A 15,054-nucleotide genomic window follows, 5' to 3' on the forward strand; every position below is an offset into this window, starting at 1 on the left:
CTACAAAGCCCAATTAATAAAGGGCAGTTTGACACAACCCAGCGTTAAAGTTGTTCTTTGCATTCATCACGGTTCAGAATATTTACAAATGGGGAATACACAACCGTGAGAAGGCAACCCAGTCTCGGATGCCTCTGAATCCACTTATTGTTCAACACTAGGTAACTTTCTGACTACAGAATCTGGTAATACGGATTCATTTTGCCAAGATATTTCAAGTAAAGGAGATATGCCAACAGCAATCACCCTCCTCAGGTTCATGAAAATTCCTTAAATGCACCTTGAAGGGGGCAACAAGCAAAAGGCTGACGTTTCTTAAAAGCTAGGCTTCATCACAAAACAGTTTTCTCAAGCTTGTTCCTTTTTCTGCTCCCATAAAGAGTCTTTTTTGGACACATTTTTCCTAATCACCCCTCTCCTCATAAAATGTTAATTCCACAGACCTATGTATGTCTGCGTATTACTGTATGCATATCTGTACCTGATATATAAGAAGGGTAAGACCTCCTTCTCTCCTCAAGAACCAGTTTCCACCCCCTTTGGAATGATATCTTATCCACTAAGAATGCATGAAACGGATGAAACGGACATGCTATAAAAAGAAGGTGGAAGCATTTATTGTTGGGAATTATTATTGTTTACATGTACCTCTCCACATAACACTCCACCACCACATGCCTGTCTAAACCTTTCTACCACCCACTGACCCAGTGCCTCAGAAACAACACCTCTTTGCATTCTTTACTAGGTATACAGTAAGCTCCCAGTAAAGCTTTCTGATATAAAACAGAATAAATCAGATGACTCAGAAAATATGTACATTTACTGTTAGCCTTTCTTTGTAGGAATTGTTATACTCCTTATATCCATGCTGTGTCATGTGGTAGCTACTAGGTATATGTGGCTATTTAAATTAAAATTAATTAAAACTAATTAAAATTTAAAAATTATAAATTCAGTTCTTCAGTTACACTAGCCACCTTTTAAGTGCTTGATAATCTCAGGTGGCTGGTGGCTACCATACTGGACAGCAAAAACGCATAACATTTCCATCATCACAGAAAATTCTATCACAGAGAACAGCCCTGGCCCAGCCTAAAAGCTCCACGAGGCCAGCACCACATCGGGGTCACTCACCAGGGCACATGCAGGATGTGTTAAGCCCTGGCAAAAAGCAACGCAATTAAAAGGAAACAAACAAGAAATATGGGAGAAAAGGTAGCTTTGTCTTGGCTCATCCAATTTCCCACTTCAATCAACTACAAATATTCTTATTTTTCATAGCTTTGCTCTTACTTACTCCCCACACCCACCTACAATACAGCAATGAGAATTTTCGAGATGTAACTACCGGGCTTCCCTGGTGGCACAGTGGTTAAGAACCGGCCTGCCAATGCAGGGGACACGGGTTCGAGCCCTGGTCCAGGGAGCAACTAAGCCCGAGCACCACAGCTACTGAGCCTGCGCTCTAGAGCCCGCGAGCCACAACTACTGAAGCTCGTACACCTAGAGCCTGTGCTCTGCAACAAGAGAAGCCACCGCAATGAGAAGCCCGCTCACCACAACGAAGAGTAGCACCTGCTCGCCACAAGTAGAGAAAGCCCGCGCACAGCAACGAAGACCCAACTCAGCCAAAAATAAAAAAAACAAATAAATAAATTTATAAAAAAAAAATAAAATAAAATAACTAAGGAACCTGAACTGGGCCATCCGAGTACAAAACCAGTTTAGTGATCTATCGCCACATCTATAGATTAGCGGATTGCAGTTTTATGGCTTTTTATTTTTAATTAAGTGAATGAAAAGTGTCCATGTTTCTTTAAGGTCATCTTCAAAGAATATGCAGTTCCAGGCCTGCAAAAAAGTTTTTCTTATGACCTTTCTTATTTTATTTTATTTATTTTTTTCAGTTTGTGGCTGAGTAGCTTCCTAGGTAGAAATTACATGAAAGAAAGTTCAGGTCTCAAACACCGAAGTCAACCCAGAAGTTAAGGGCCAGTGAAGTTTCAATTAAACAACCTGGTTAAAGTAAAAGTTGGGGGCAAACAAAACCAGTCTGGCTGCCTCTTGAAAATAAGCTTCCTGTTGCCTCCTCCCCTAAAAGGGAAGATTCCCCCTTTTCCCCCACCCCAGCCAAGAGCAGGTAGCTGCCTTTCACCTACCTTTCCCTTTTCTGGGACCCCCATCATGGATTTGCTGGGCCCTCTTTGGCTACAATGAAATGCAAACTCACTCAGTCCTGAGACTCAACCTCAGAGAAGGGTCCCAAGATTCAAATTCTGAACTCCCAAGTGGAATCTGGCCAAAGACCCCATCTCACCAGCCTCCTGCCCCCAGAGATGACAGCCTTCTTCACCTGGATCCTCCAAGGGCTGCTTGCAAACACTGTCTGCCCCCTGCTAAATGCCAGATACTTACCAGCATTTGGGAACCTGGGTTCCTCAGAGAGAAGCAGGATGCAGGCCCTGCCCTGGAGGCAGTTGAGTCTAGTGGGGAAGATGGTGACCACATAGGGAGGTCAACACTCTAGCGGGAGAAGGTGCTACAGAGGCCTCAGGCCTGAGACCCAATTTACCCTGGGGACAGAGGAGTGGGAGCGGTGGGGACAAAAGGTTCACAGGTGATGTGACTCTCAAACTGGCTCTAGGAAGACAAGCTGAAGATCCTCAAGCATCTAAAGGGGGCAGAGAGGGGGTGGGCTGGGAAGGGCACTCCAGGTCTGGAATGCACATGTGCAAGAAGAAAGGGATCAACGGTTTTAAGGGATTCAGGGAGCAGAGAGCATTTTTTTGTGGGTGGAACTGCCGGCCGTGGGTAGAGATGTCATTGGACAGGTGGGTGACGGCAAGATGGCGAGAGGCCTTATTCTCCTGGGAAGCCTTAAAAAAATCTGAGATTCCTAAGCGCCACCCCGCTCCACCCACCCCCCGCCCCAGTTAATCAGTAACCACAGGTATAAGGCAGGGCTCTGAAATCTGTACTTTAAAACAAGCCTCCTGAGTGATAGGATCCACGCAGCGAGATGAGGAGAGCGTGGCATTTAACAAACTCTATACTAAAAACACAATGTATTTTTAAGAACCACGACTGTGCCATTCAGCGTTAAACTGTGCAGACTGCCTTCATCAGTTCAGGGAACCTCGGCAACCCAGGCTCACTGATTAAAGTCCACCTCTGACCGTCTGGACCTCACTGGCGGTTGTGAAAGTTCCAGCTTCCGCCTGCCCTCCTCACGCACACACTGCGGGTCTCTTCTAACCGTATTTCTCGCCTAACCTTCCCTCTCCTTTATCCTCTGCTTAACTCTGCTTCCTTCCACTCCCTTTGTCCCCAAAGCGAAAATTGGAAACTCTAAAGATAATATAGAAAGAGAAATTTTAGACTGTCCAACTTCATTCGTATTTTAAGATTTAATAGGGCCAAAAGGAGATTTTAAATCGTAGAATATTAGAGCTGAAAAAGGTTACCTGCGATCATCTAGGACCCTACTGGGTCCTGGGAAAACCCCTTTTACAAGTGGGGAAATCAAAGCCCGGAGAAGTGAAACAAATTATTCAGGGTCACATAGCTGGCCAAGCAGAAGACAAACCCAGGCATCCCGGCTCCCAATCTATTCATTACTCCAAGGTGCTACATAGATTGGTTTTGTGTGTGTGTGTGTGTTTTTTAATGCATTCAGGATCAAGTAACTTTAAAAGCAAACTTAAGTTTATACTAAATCCAGGAGCACCTTAAATGAGGAATCATAATTTAATGGTTAAAATCTAGACTCTGGGCCAGGTTTGAGTCTCCCCACTTCCAAGCCAAGTGACCTTGGTCGATTTAGATAAGCTCTCTTCGTCCAGATTTCATCATCTAGAATGGAGGTCATAAGCACTGACCTCACAGCGCTGTTTCGAGAATGAAAAGACTCAATCCATGTAAAGCACGAAGGACAGAGCCCAGCCCGTGTTACGTATTCAGTAAAGGTGATTAGAGATGATCTAGTCGGCTGGGGATCCATTTCCTTCCTTCTTAGAATCTTAAACTCCTCACTCTGGGTTTGGTGTATTATCATCTCAACATCCCGGAGATGGTTTTTCAAAGCTATAAAGTAATTACAGAGGCACACTGAGGCAGCCAAAAATGAAAGTCACACAGCATTATGCTCTCAAAGGCCCTAGCTGACACAAGCAAATGATGCAAGGGCCACGAAGGGCCAGTGCTGACTAAGACGTGCCCCTGCCTTCCAGTGAAAGGGGGTCACCAGGCTACACGCTTACAGGTGTAGGAATGCTACTCCCCAACACCAGCCACCGAGGGTTGAGAAGCCTCCCCCCACCTTTGTTCTTTTCCTTTTCTTTTTTTAAGCAATCCAGACAACTGCACACCAGTCAGTTCGACAACTCCTATGACAGCCCGTGTGCTGGTCCATCATGGACATGAAGAAAATGGAGACCCTGCCTCACAAAAGTCAGGCATCCTTTGTACAACAAATGCCTAGACACATTCTTTGCAGCCAATAACACAGAAACAGGTGTACTTTCACACTGAACACAAGTTGTACATTCATTCCAGAGTGCAAACATCAAAAAAATATGGAACTGTATGTATTACGGTGTTGATTAACTCTTAAATTTCATTATGGTTTAATTATTCACCTAAACATGTACATTATTATAGCGACTTACACTCTTTCGTTAAAAAAAATGAATAAAACAAGAGTTCTAATGTATTTCCACGTTCTACTTAATAGTTATATGACTAGATTGATTTTGCTCTTATAATGCCTAGCTTTAGAAGATTTTCCTAAATAAATTATATTCATAGCTACTGCAAAATATTTGCTAAAAAGGACAAAGACCTTTCAGAGCCATTCCCTTTGGGAAATACTATGGAATGCTAATATTTTGGAAACCAGAGACCTGCTAGCTTGAGATTCTGGATACCAGCCCAAAAGAGACGCATTTAAGAATAACTGCTATTCCCTTCTCATCTTTCCAGCAAGAAAGACTCAAAAAATATGATATCTAAAGGCTCTAGGCAAGAGACTGGACTTTCCACAGAGGGTAGATATCAAACTTCAAACTGCATCAGAGTTACAGCCTATAATGACCACAAGCCCAAATATATTTGCTGCTGACCAAAACAGATTGAAGCTTTTTTTTTTTTTTTTTTTACAGATTCTTCATTTCCTTGGAGGTGCATACACCATTAAAAAGAGATTACCCACAGATCTCCAAAAGGATGTATACATGGACATTAACTGCAGCGTAGCTTGTAATAGTACATAAGTGAAGATAATCTAAATATTCCTCAAAAGAAAAATGATTAAATCGTGCTACATCCAGACAGTGAAATTCCATTTGGCTACTAGAACCAATGAGGTAGATCTCTAGGTACTGACATAGAAAGATAATTATAATATACTGTGGAGTAAAAGCACGGGAACAATGTTTTTTATAGGTTACCTTTTGAAGAAGATCTTATGAATATATTTTATTCCATATATCAACCTACATATTGTTCTACGACTAATTTTTCTCCCATATGTGTTTAAGTATGCAAAAAAATCTATAAAAGACACTAAGCCCAATCTCTGCAAAGGGTACTGAGAGGGTAGATTTTACTTTATATACTTCGTTACATGACTCTTTTTTAAACTAAAGAGCATGTTCTATATTTTTCAATTGTTAAGTAAAAATTAACTTAATACAACTAATTTGATGCTTATTGAACATAAGATGTGCATTCAAGTTTCTCTCTTATCGTCTCCATAAATTATATCTTTTTTGTATCAACCATACATTTTTTAGGTCATGTGAGTTCTCACACTCCCATATTCAATAAAGTTATTTCCTCCCAGTGCATATGGATTTTAGACATCGAGATGTAAAGTATTCTGGTATTGCTAAAAGTGACCTAAAATCAAATGGTTTAAAAATATATCAAAGCAGGGGGCTTCCTTAGTGGCGCAGTGGTTAAGAATCCGCCTGCCAAGGCAGGGAACACGGGTTTGAGCCCTGGTCTGGGAAGATCTCACGTGCCTCAGAGCAACTAAGCCCATGCGCCACAACTACCGAGCCTGCACTCTAGAGCCCACGACCCACGACTACTGAGCCCGCATGCCATAACTACTGAAGCCCGCGCGCCTAGAGCCCATGCTCCGCAACAAGAGAAGCCATTGCAATGAGAAGCCCGTGCACCGCAGCGAAGAGTAGCCCCCGCTTGCCGCAACTAGAGAAAGCTCAAGCACAGCAACGAAGACCCAACACAGCCAAAAATAAAATAAATTAAATTAATTAATTAAAAAAAAAAAAATATATATATATATATATAATCTCAAAGCACGGATCTTGTTCCCTGTGACATTATTTGTCTTTTGTCAACGACATCACCTCCAAACTCCTTCTCTACCTCCACCAGCACCACAGAGAGGCTACTCTGGTTTCTTTTCCCACAAATAATTGTTTTTCCTCCCTTCAACCATGAGAACTTGCAGGCCCTTCAATTTCCCACCGAGAACCACTCTCAGGAATGGCGTCTGCAAAAACACAGGTTCCCACTGCAGGAAATGATGGACAATCAGGGGATACATCTCTATTCCATCCTTTAGGGCCCATCCAGTAATTAAACATTAAAATATAAACTTACGAACCACAGAGCCTCAAAAATGCAACACCAGATACGTAAGTTCTTTAAAATAATGGAGCAACTCTTTTAAGAAAGACACACTCTGATGGCTATTCTAGAAAGACATCCATATGACTGATGAGTCCAATTCCAGATCCTGCTGCGGTCGAAGAAAATATGATAAAACCAACCCAATAACACGAACAGCAGTGAAATTGGCATGACCATGTATTCCTCTTTATACTTGTATATTCTAAAGGTTCCATAACACACACATATGTGTTACGTAAAAAAATTTTTAAGGGGCTTAGAAAAAGATACTGGGTAAGACCCATGTCAAGCTGACAAACCAGATGAAGAAACCAATGCTCTGATGTCTCCATCACATTCTCCTAGGGAACCTTCTGAAACACCGTTGGCATCTTGGAAATAAGGAGAAATACTACCTCTCCTGGGAGAATTTCCTCGACTCCCTGAGCTGAGTTAATTGCTCACTTTTCCATACTCCCCCAGCACTCTGTTCTACCACTATTACCATACCAAACATATTATTTCTACACTGAAATTCTTCATTTGCACATAGCATCCCCCCTGCCCCTCTGCCACTACAAGCTCCTCCAGGACATGTAGAGTAATATATTGATTTTTGTGGTCCCATGACACTGCCTGAAATATCAGCAGTTTTCAAGCATCTTAAATGAGAAGAGTCCTCAAATGAAAATTCATTTGAATATTTAATTAAGCATCTGTGGTAAATGGGTACATACTGAAACCCACTGCAGGTACATACCTATCATGGGCTTCAGATAAGCTTAACTCTTGTGTGACTGGGAGCAATCCCCCCAACACTGACCTCCAACACCCACATTTTCTCATGTCACCAAGACAATGACAAGAACAGGCATATAGCCGTCAGTGCACAAGCAGACCCAGAAAGAAGGCAAAAAAAGAGGCAGGAGAGATTCTCTGAGAATGAAAAGGAAAGCACCCCCTTTGAATGGGGGGGGTCTCTAGGTTATGGGTAATGTCATATTTCTAATGATGGTGCTGGATACAGACAGATTTACTTTCTTCTCTACACCTTTCATATGTTATGAATATTCTTTTCTACGATTCACAGTCACTGAAAAACCATTACAAATTTTCAAAAGATTTCCCTTTGTTCATTGATTTAATAAACATACTTTAAACACTTACTGTGTTCCAGGTACTATGTTTTCGGAGCGTTCAGACATGCACACGTCACCGTCTAGTCTATACCTGGAGGGGTTTGCAGTCAAATGTGGGAGACACATAAACAGACACAACACAATAGGACGCTACTTATAATAGGTTTCCTCGTTTTATGGGAACCTAGAAAAAATGGTCTAACCCATCATTCTCACTGCTTCTCATTCCACAAGGGATTGAGGAAAATCTTAAGATGACACATGACAGGGAAAAACAAATTGCAACCAAACACACAGCTCAGGACTCTACAACCAGCACATCATTAAAAGTGATCACAAAAACACATCAAGCCAGGACTTCTCCGGTGGCGCAGTGATTAAGAATCCGCCTGCCAATGCAGGGGATATGGGTTCGACCCCTAGTCCGGGAAGATCCCACATGGCACGGAGCAACTAAGCCCGTGTGCCACAACTACTGAGACTGTGCTCTAGAGCCCTCGAGCCACAACTACTGAGCCCGTGCACCTACAGCCCGTGCTCCGCAACAAGAGAAGCCACCGCAATGAGAAGCCCATGCACCGCAACGAAGAGTAGCCCCTGCTCGCCGCAACTAGAGAAAGCCCGCGCGCAGCAATGAAGACCCAAGGCAGCCAATTAATTAATTGATTGATTGATTAATTAATTTAAAAACACAACAAGCCATCTCAGGCATAAACAGTGGTTCCTTTCATTTATTTTTCACTCTTCTCGTGCACTTTATTATCTAGAGAACGATTTGCAGCTTCTACGATGTGGAATCCCACAGAGTTAAAAAATCTATATATTTTTAAATATGAGTCAGCTAAGCTCTGATAACGTAAGCTCTATATTCTTGTAAAGCGCCCAAGGGTAAGAGCCCACACACTGAGCGCCGTCAACGCTGGGAGCCATCCCTCCACCTGCTTACCACGTGTGTTGGTGGCCATGTCAGCCACTTTCTGAAAGGCATCCAAGAAGGCAGCTGCTGCTACTACTGTTGTCCTAAGATGCAAACAGAAAACAAAAGCATGAGGAATGTCTCACACTAGCAGATGCATGACAGCAAAAGGGCTGCAACCGCTGCTGAGGACTGAAAGTAAAGTAACCCTCCAGGAGAGACAACCCGACTGGACACGGACAACCATTGGCTTTGTGGACCCACTTTATTCTTAAGAAAACTTTCTCCTTCTCATATTAGCACTCTCCCCCGATAACGTCCAGCTCATGCAGCGCTAGTCAATAAATGCTAGCAATTCTTCCCACCCCATTCCACTCGACAGTATAAATTATCACCAGGTTAAAATTTCACCAATGAGGAAAAAGGTGTTTCTGCCTAAAAGAACAAATTATTATTTTTTTTTTGACATTGTCAAATCTAAATTTTATTGTCCTTTCACACATCTCTCTTCTTAATGTAAATTCCATAGTCCAAATCCCAGCCAAAAGAAATGACAAAGTTTAAAGGACAAAAGATGAAGATAATTCACAAGAGACTGCACTATGATAAACTTTGCATACTTACAAGTATACAGCAATTGTATATTGCATGGAAAATAGAATAAGGATCTTTAGGCAATAAAAAGATAGTTTTCTGCTAAATAAGGTGGAATATATATATATATAAAATGAATAAGGCATATCCAGTACTTGCCATAGGAAGCCAGTAGGAAAAAAAAACCAGACTGGCATTTTTCAATGTCCCTTTCCTTACACATAACTTACAAAATTAGGTAAAAATTAAACCTACTTGCATACTAGAAATAAACTTCAATTCATGGTTCCAATAGACTTCAAAATAGACACACAAAAAATTACTAAATGACTAAAAGAAAAAACTACCTATTAATTTTTTAGGAACTCTTGCTTAATGAGTACCTACAAAATTATCTCACTTCAATGTGTACTTTGAAAACTAATTAGAAATCCATACTATAGAGAATCACTTTAAGAATGAGTCAATTACAAAGAAAATTTATAACATTTCTTTCATGTTGTGAATTTTCAGACATGGTATAGGTGAAAGTGATTTTAGAGTAGGAAAACGATATAGCTACATGGATTGGCAGAAGGAATCTTGGAGAGTGATCGTTTAGGTTAAACAATTCATTTCAGAGTTGGGAAAACTGAGACCACAGCTACATAGTGATTGTCAAGATCATTAGCTCATACCAGGGCTGAGACCAGTAGCCCAGCATGACTTACAGTGCCGTGTTCATCCTACTACAAGATCCAGGCTATGTGACTTTTCCCCCTAAATCATAATTATAGGGAAACTGAGATACTATTTTTTCAACGTTAGAATGCTACCTAAACAGCATCTTCTGAATTCCTAAAAGCTGAGAATGAGGAGGAGTTACTATACTCATTTGCTGCCCTAGAAGTTATTCTGAATTCTTCACATCCCCTTGAGCACTGGAAGATGCCTTGAGCACTCTGTGGTCTCTTGGTTCCTAGAGTCGTGGTCCAAGATGTCACTGAATGAAAAGTAAGCACCATTGCATCTCAGGGCCGTGATTAGCCAGGACAAGCAAGCAAGCCCCAGGCTCACTCACAAGAACTTTATAACAGAATTTACAGCCTGATGTTAATTTCCAAGTATTTCACACATGAATCCAGCCCCCACTGAGCATTCCTAACAATGCAAAATTGCTGAAGGAAGAAGATGGGAATAAGGACTAAAAAGGAATGAGTTCAAATCAGAGGGGGAAAAAAAAAGAAAGAAATGACCTTTGAACATAAGCAAGAGTAGCTATGAAACAAAAGGTTCCTGGAAGGTGATGGGAGTGGTCCCCAGGAAAACCTGGGCTATGATCCCTCAGAGCCAAACTTCAAAATGAGGCCTGATATTTTCCAGCAGAGCAAGAGAATATCCTGCTCAAAAAAAAAAAAAAAAAAAAAGACACAATGACATACAACTAAACAAAACCAAAACCAAACCAAACCAAACCAAAAAAAACACACCACTTCGAAGTATATTTCTTAAAGAGTTGGCACCATGGAAAAGTTAGCTTTATCAAACACCCTGAGATTTATAAATGGCTCATTCTGATTTATAATTATATCTGATACAACCGCTGGATTTATTCTTATTCAAGTCAAGGCCAATCTTCCAAATTTAATGAGCCAGCTGGAGAGGTGCCTTGAGTATTACACAGTCACCAGGGCTCCTGTGAAAACGAAGACTGTGGTCAAGTGTGACGAATTAAGAGCTTTTAAACACCGACTTCTGATGAGCCATATTTCACTGACTGCTTTTGTCACAGGACATCTTAGCTCTCTCTGATGGGGCAAAGCAAACATGCATCCATCAACAGGAGAAAGGAGTGCTTCAGCTTACATGCTCCAAGACTATTTGCCTCTTCTACGGTCTTATCCTTATGCGTTCTCTAACACAGAAAATTAAACCATGTGCTTGAGGCTCCTATGGTACTCTCAGCCAGGTACTAGTAGTTTGACAAAATAAAGAAATGGTCCCTGCCCTCAGAAGGCCTACGTATTGTTAAAAAAAAAAATATATATATATATATATATGTATGTATATATATATAAATATATGGTACTTTGTACCAGTGGGGATAAGATTGCTTTAAGCCTCACTCTGTATGTTTAAGACAGCTAATCAGTTAATTCTTTTAAGCTTTAGCTTCCTCACTGGTAAAAGGGGAACAGCATCTTTTCCTTGGTCAACCCTGAAAACCTGCCAGACAATTAAATTAGGCTGGATAAGAAAAAGTGTTCAAAGGAGGGGTTGGACTTAAATGTTTTACTGTTTTACTACAGGAGGTGACCTCCTACAGGATGGAGACTAACCTATTTGAAATAAATGATGATAGTGGCAGAGCTGGGGGAGAGGGCCTTACATTCTGGGCAGAGGGGTTTGGATCTGATCCAGGATAAAGTAATCGAAGGTTCGTAAGCAAAGAAATGGTAAAGGACTTGACAAGTGGCAAAGGGGCCATAGTCTGGAGCCCATGGTCCATCTGGATGCCCACTCATGGATCTGGAAATCCCAGGCCCCATGAAGCTGAATAATGGACAGGGAAAGTTCCACGTCACCCAAGTTCTTCTCTCCTAATCTACTGGGGAGCCATGGAATGCCCAGTCCTATGGGTAAAGTTCTGGGCAGGGACCTCTGGTGCCAACAGGCAAAGTCCTAAGAACTCCATGTCATTCCTCCCTCCTCTGTCTGTCATCCACATGGCTTTTTATCCCAGAAAACACCTACCTGCTTTGTTCTCTGGAAAACCATCCCCATACATCCAAACCAACCAATACGCCATGAACAGGGGTCGTGAAAATAACTGCTTTTTTTTTTTAATGTCCCAACCCTCTTGACGCACCCTCTAAGTGAAATCGCACCCCTCCCCTCACTGATTTCAAAAGCATATAGCTTTAACAAGAAGATGTTGCCGTATTTTCTATTTCATATGAAATGATACATTAACAAGCACAAGATGAGGCAATAATAATAGCCCCTTAGAGCACATCAGCATTAGATCTTGGTTTTTAAGCAGTTTTACTGAGACATAATTTGTATACCATAAAATTCACCATTTTTAGGTGTATAAGTCATCAATTTTTCAGTAAATTTAGAGTTATGCAAACACCACCACAATCCCATTTTAGAACATTTCCATCACCCCAAAAAGGTCCCTCATGCAGTCAACCTAGCCCCAGGAAACCACAAATCTACATCTGTCTCTACAGATTTGCATTATCTAGACATTTCATGTAAATAGAATTATACAAACTAAGTTTTAAACTCTATAAGGATAGGCAGTAAGCAGAATGGACTGTGGAGCCAGACTGCCTCAGATCAATTCCCTGCTCTGTCATTTATCAATACTAGCTGTGTGACTTTGGATAAGTTATTCAGCTTATCTGTGTCTCAGTTTCCTCATCGGCAAAATGGGGTAACAACACTACTTATCTCTTGGGGTTGTGAGATTTAACTGTTACCATGTACCTGGCCTGTTATTACCTTACATATAATACTTCATTTGACTCTCAAAATTCCAGTGGAAGGAGACAGAGCGGATATTTTAATTTTACATACAGGAATCAGAGGTCAGGACGCATGGCTAATAAGTGGCAATGCCACTGCATGCTTCTCTATCTGCAACACTTCCAAAACTAACCCTAATTTGCCTCTTGGGTCCATCCTATTCCATCCTTTGTCTAAGGATGCTGCCGTTTTCCTAGGGATGACATGCTTCTACTTACCGAAGCTGGGACTGTAGCTTTCCGGCTTTGTTTATGAAATCTTCCCAAACTGGATAGCTCCCCTACAACAAAACAAAGCCATACGTCAGTAAGCCACGCTGTGATAGACATCTGATGAAGACATTGACAGCACACTTAATTCCAATTATACAGGAAACACTCTATATATGCTCTCTTCCTTGGCAGTCTACGACATGTTGCCCAGATTACTGTACATACAAGTGTATTGGCTCAGAAATGGGTTGTGAATGTGCTCAGTCCCTGTAAATACTGTAAATACTACAGATACCAAGTGGAACAAGTTTGGCAGAATCTAAGCCATACATGGATGTATCACTTTTTGAGTCAACAGATGGGTGGCTCCAAATTCAAGATATGTAGACCATTTAAGGCTCTACCCTGAACCACCTGATCATGGCTCTGGCTGTTCTCACCCTTATTCCAGAAGGCAGGGAGTGGGGAACCAGAGTGACTGAGGCTCCTCTCCGGGACAGGAGACTATTGGGAAGCATTATTAGACTAGCAGAATCTCCAGGTTGGGAAGTTACCTAAATACAGCTGCTCAGCTGATGGCTTGAGCCCAGCACCTACATACAACATGGTTACAGGTGGTTCCGCAGCACATTGCAGCTGACAGGGAACTCATCACCCTCCACGGCAGCCTACCTACATCAGCCACCCTGTCGTTTAGGTCCACGCAGCCCTAGTTCTAACCTTCTAGGGATCCACAGAGTTAAGACCAATCCTGCTTCCACACACATCTTTTCAAAGAACGGAGGATAAGCAGCACATTCATCCACAGCTTTCCTTCTTTCGGCTCCCAGATGGAATTCTGTGTCTACACAGGCCCCTGCCTCACATCCCCACAGCATCTTGGGGACACTCCATCACATCTCTACTTTTCTTCTAAGTATGGTGCTCAGACACGAACTCAAAACTGCAGGTGCAATTCTGATGGGGGCAAACTAGAGGGGGGCGGTTACAGCTGCAGGCTAGAATGTGAATGTTACGAACCTTGACAAGGTAAAAATAACGTATGACACCTCTTGATTTTGTCATTAAGGAGAGGGGATGGAGAAACTATAATGAAGTTAATCATCTCATCTTTTATTATAGAAGCCCCATCAAAATATAGTCTAAAACTGAAACTGACCTAAAACAATGATTTCACCTTCCTAATGGTTTTAATAATCTTTTTCTCTTATGCTTAGGAGCACAGTTTCTCTACCTTGCCACTACTGACATTCTGAGCCAGATAATTCTTTCTTTCTTTCTTTCTTTTGCTGGGGCGGGGGGGCGGGGGAGGGGTTCCTGTACATTGCAGGGTGTTCAGCAGGATCCCTGACCTCTATTCACCAGATGTCAGGAACATTCACAGATGCCACTGGATGTGACAAAATGTCTCCAGACACTGCCAGATGTCTCCTACAGGGCAAAATCACCCCCAGTTAAGAACCACTGCCTTAGAGGAATGTCTGAGAAACTGATTTTTTCTAGAGAAGAAACAGTTATCTGAAGTTCAGCAATTTCTTCACTTCAGTTTCAAGTCTTCTGTTAAATGAAATTAAATATATTTTTATTTTGAAAATATCTTGCATAGAACATGTTAATAGAAGTGCCCATTTATACATTTCTCGAGCTATCAAGTCTGTCTGAAAATGTGCACAGAGACATCTGGAAAACCGTCTACCAAATATTATAATGGAATATTTCTGGGAGCTAAGATTTGGACCAATGTGTTGTTTTCTTGTTTGTACTTTCCTCCATGGCCATAGTTTTGTTTTGTTTTTTTAAATAAGGGTCATGTATCATTTTTATAAAAACAATGAAGTCATTACATTAAAAAATTTAAGATCAAATTAGCATTTCTGGCAACAACAGCACTGTGAATTTACAATCCACCCAAACCCTAAAGTCTGTTTCATGCATGCTGCTAGATCACAACCATCAATTCTGCATTTGGGCATTTGGGACCTGCTTGGCCCAACTGCAGGTGCTGGATTTATTCCTTCAAGCGGCGATGTGCTCCCAA

At 41.6% G+C, this 15,054-nt stretch overlaps 1 protein-coding gene across 4 annotated transcripts in view; it reads right to left on the bottom strand.

The window, feature by feature from the left end:
• MTSS1 (MTSS I-BAR domain containing 1) overlaps positions 1-15,054 on the bottom strand; it is a 165,724-nt gene that overhangs the window by 131,629 nt on the left and 19,041 nt on the right. For all 4 annotated transcript variants that reach the window (XM_061172213.1, XM_061172215.1, XM_061172214.1 and 1 more), the window contains exons 2-3: positions 13,023-13,084; positions 8,728-8,801 (exon numbers count right to left, since the gene is read on the bottom strand). In XM_061172213.1, coding sequence (XP_061028196.1) covers positions 8,728-8,801; positions 13,023-13,084 — 136 coding nt within the window. The remainder of the gene's footprint in view (positions 1-8,727; positions 8,802-13,022; positions 13,085-15,054) is intronic.

This window comes from Eubalaena glacialis, chromosome 17 (assembly GCF_028564815.1).
Source record: "Eubalaena glacialis isolate mEubGla1 chromosome 17, mEubGla1.1.hap2.+ XY, whole genome shotgun sequence".
In the NCBI taxonomy this organism is placed as follows: Eukaryota; Metazoa; Chordata; class Mammalia; order Artiodactyla; family Balaenidae; genus Eubalaena; species Eubalaena glacialis.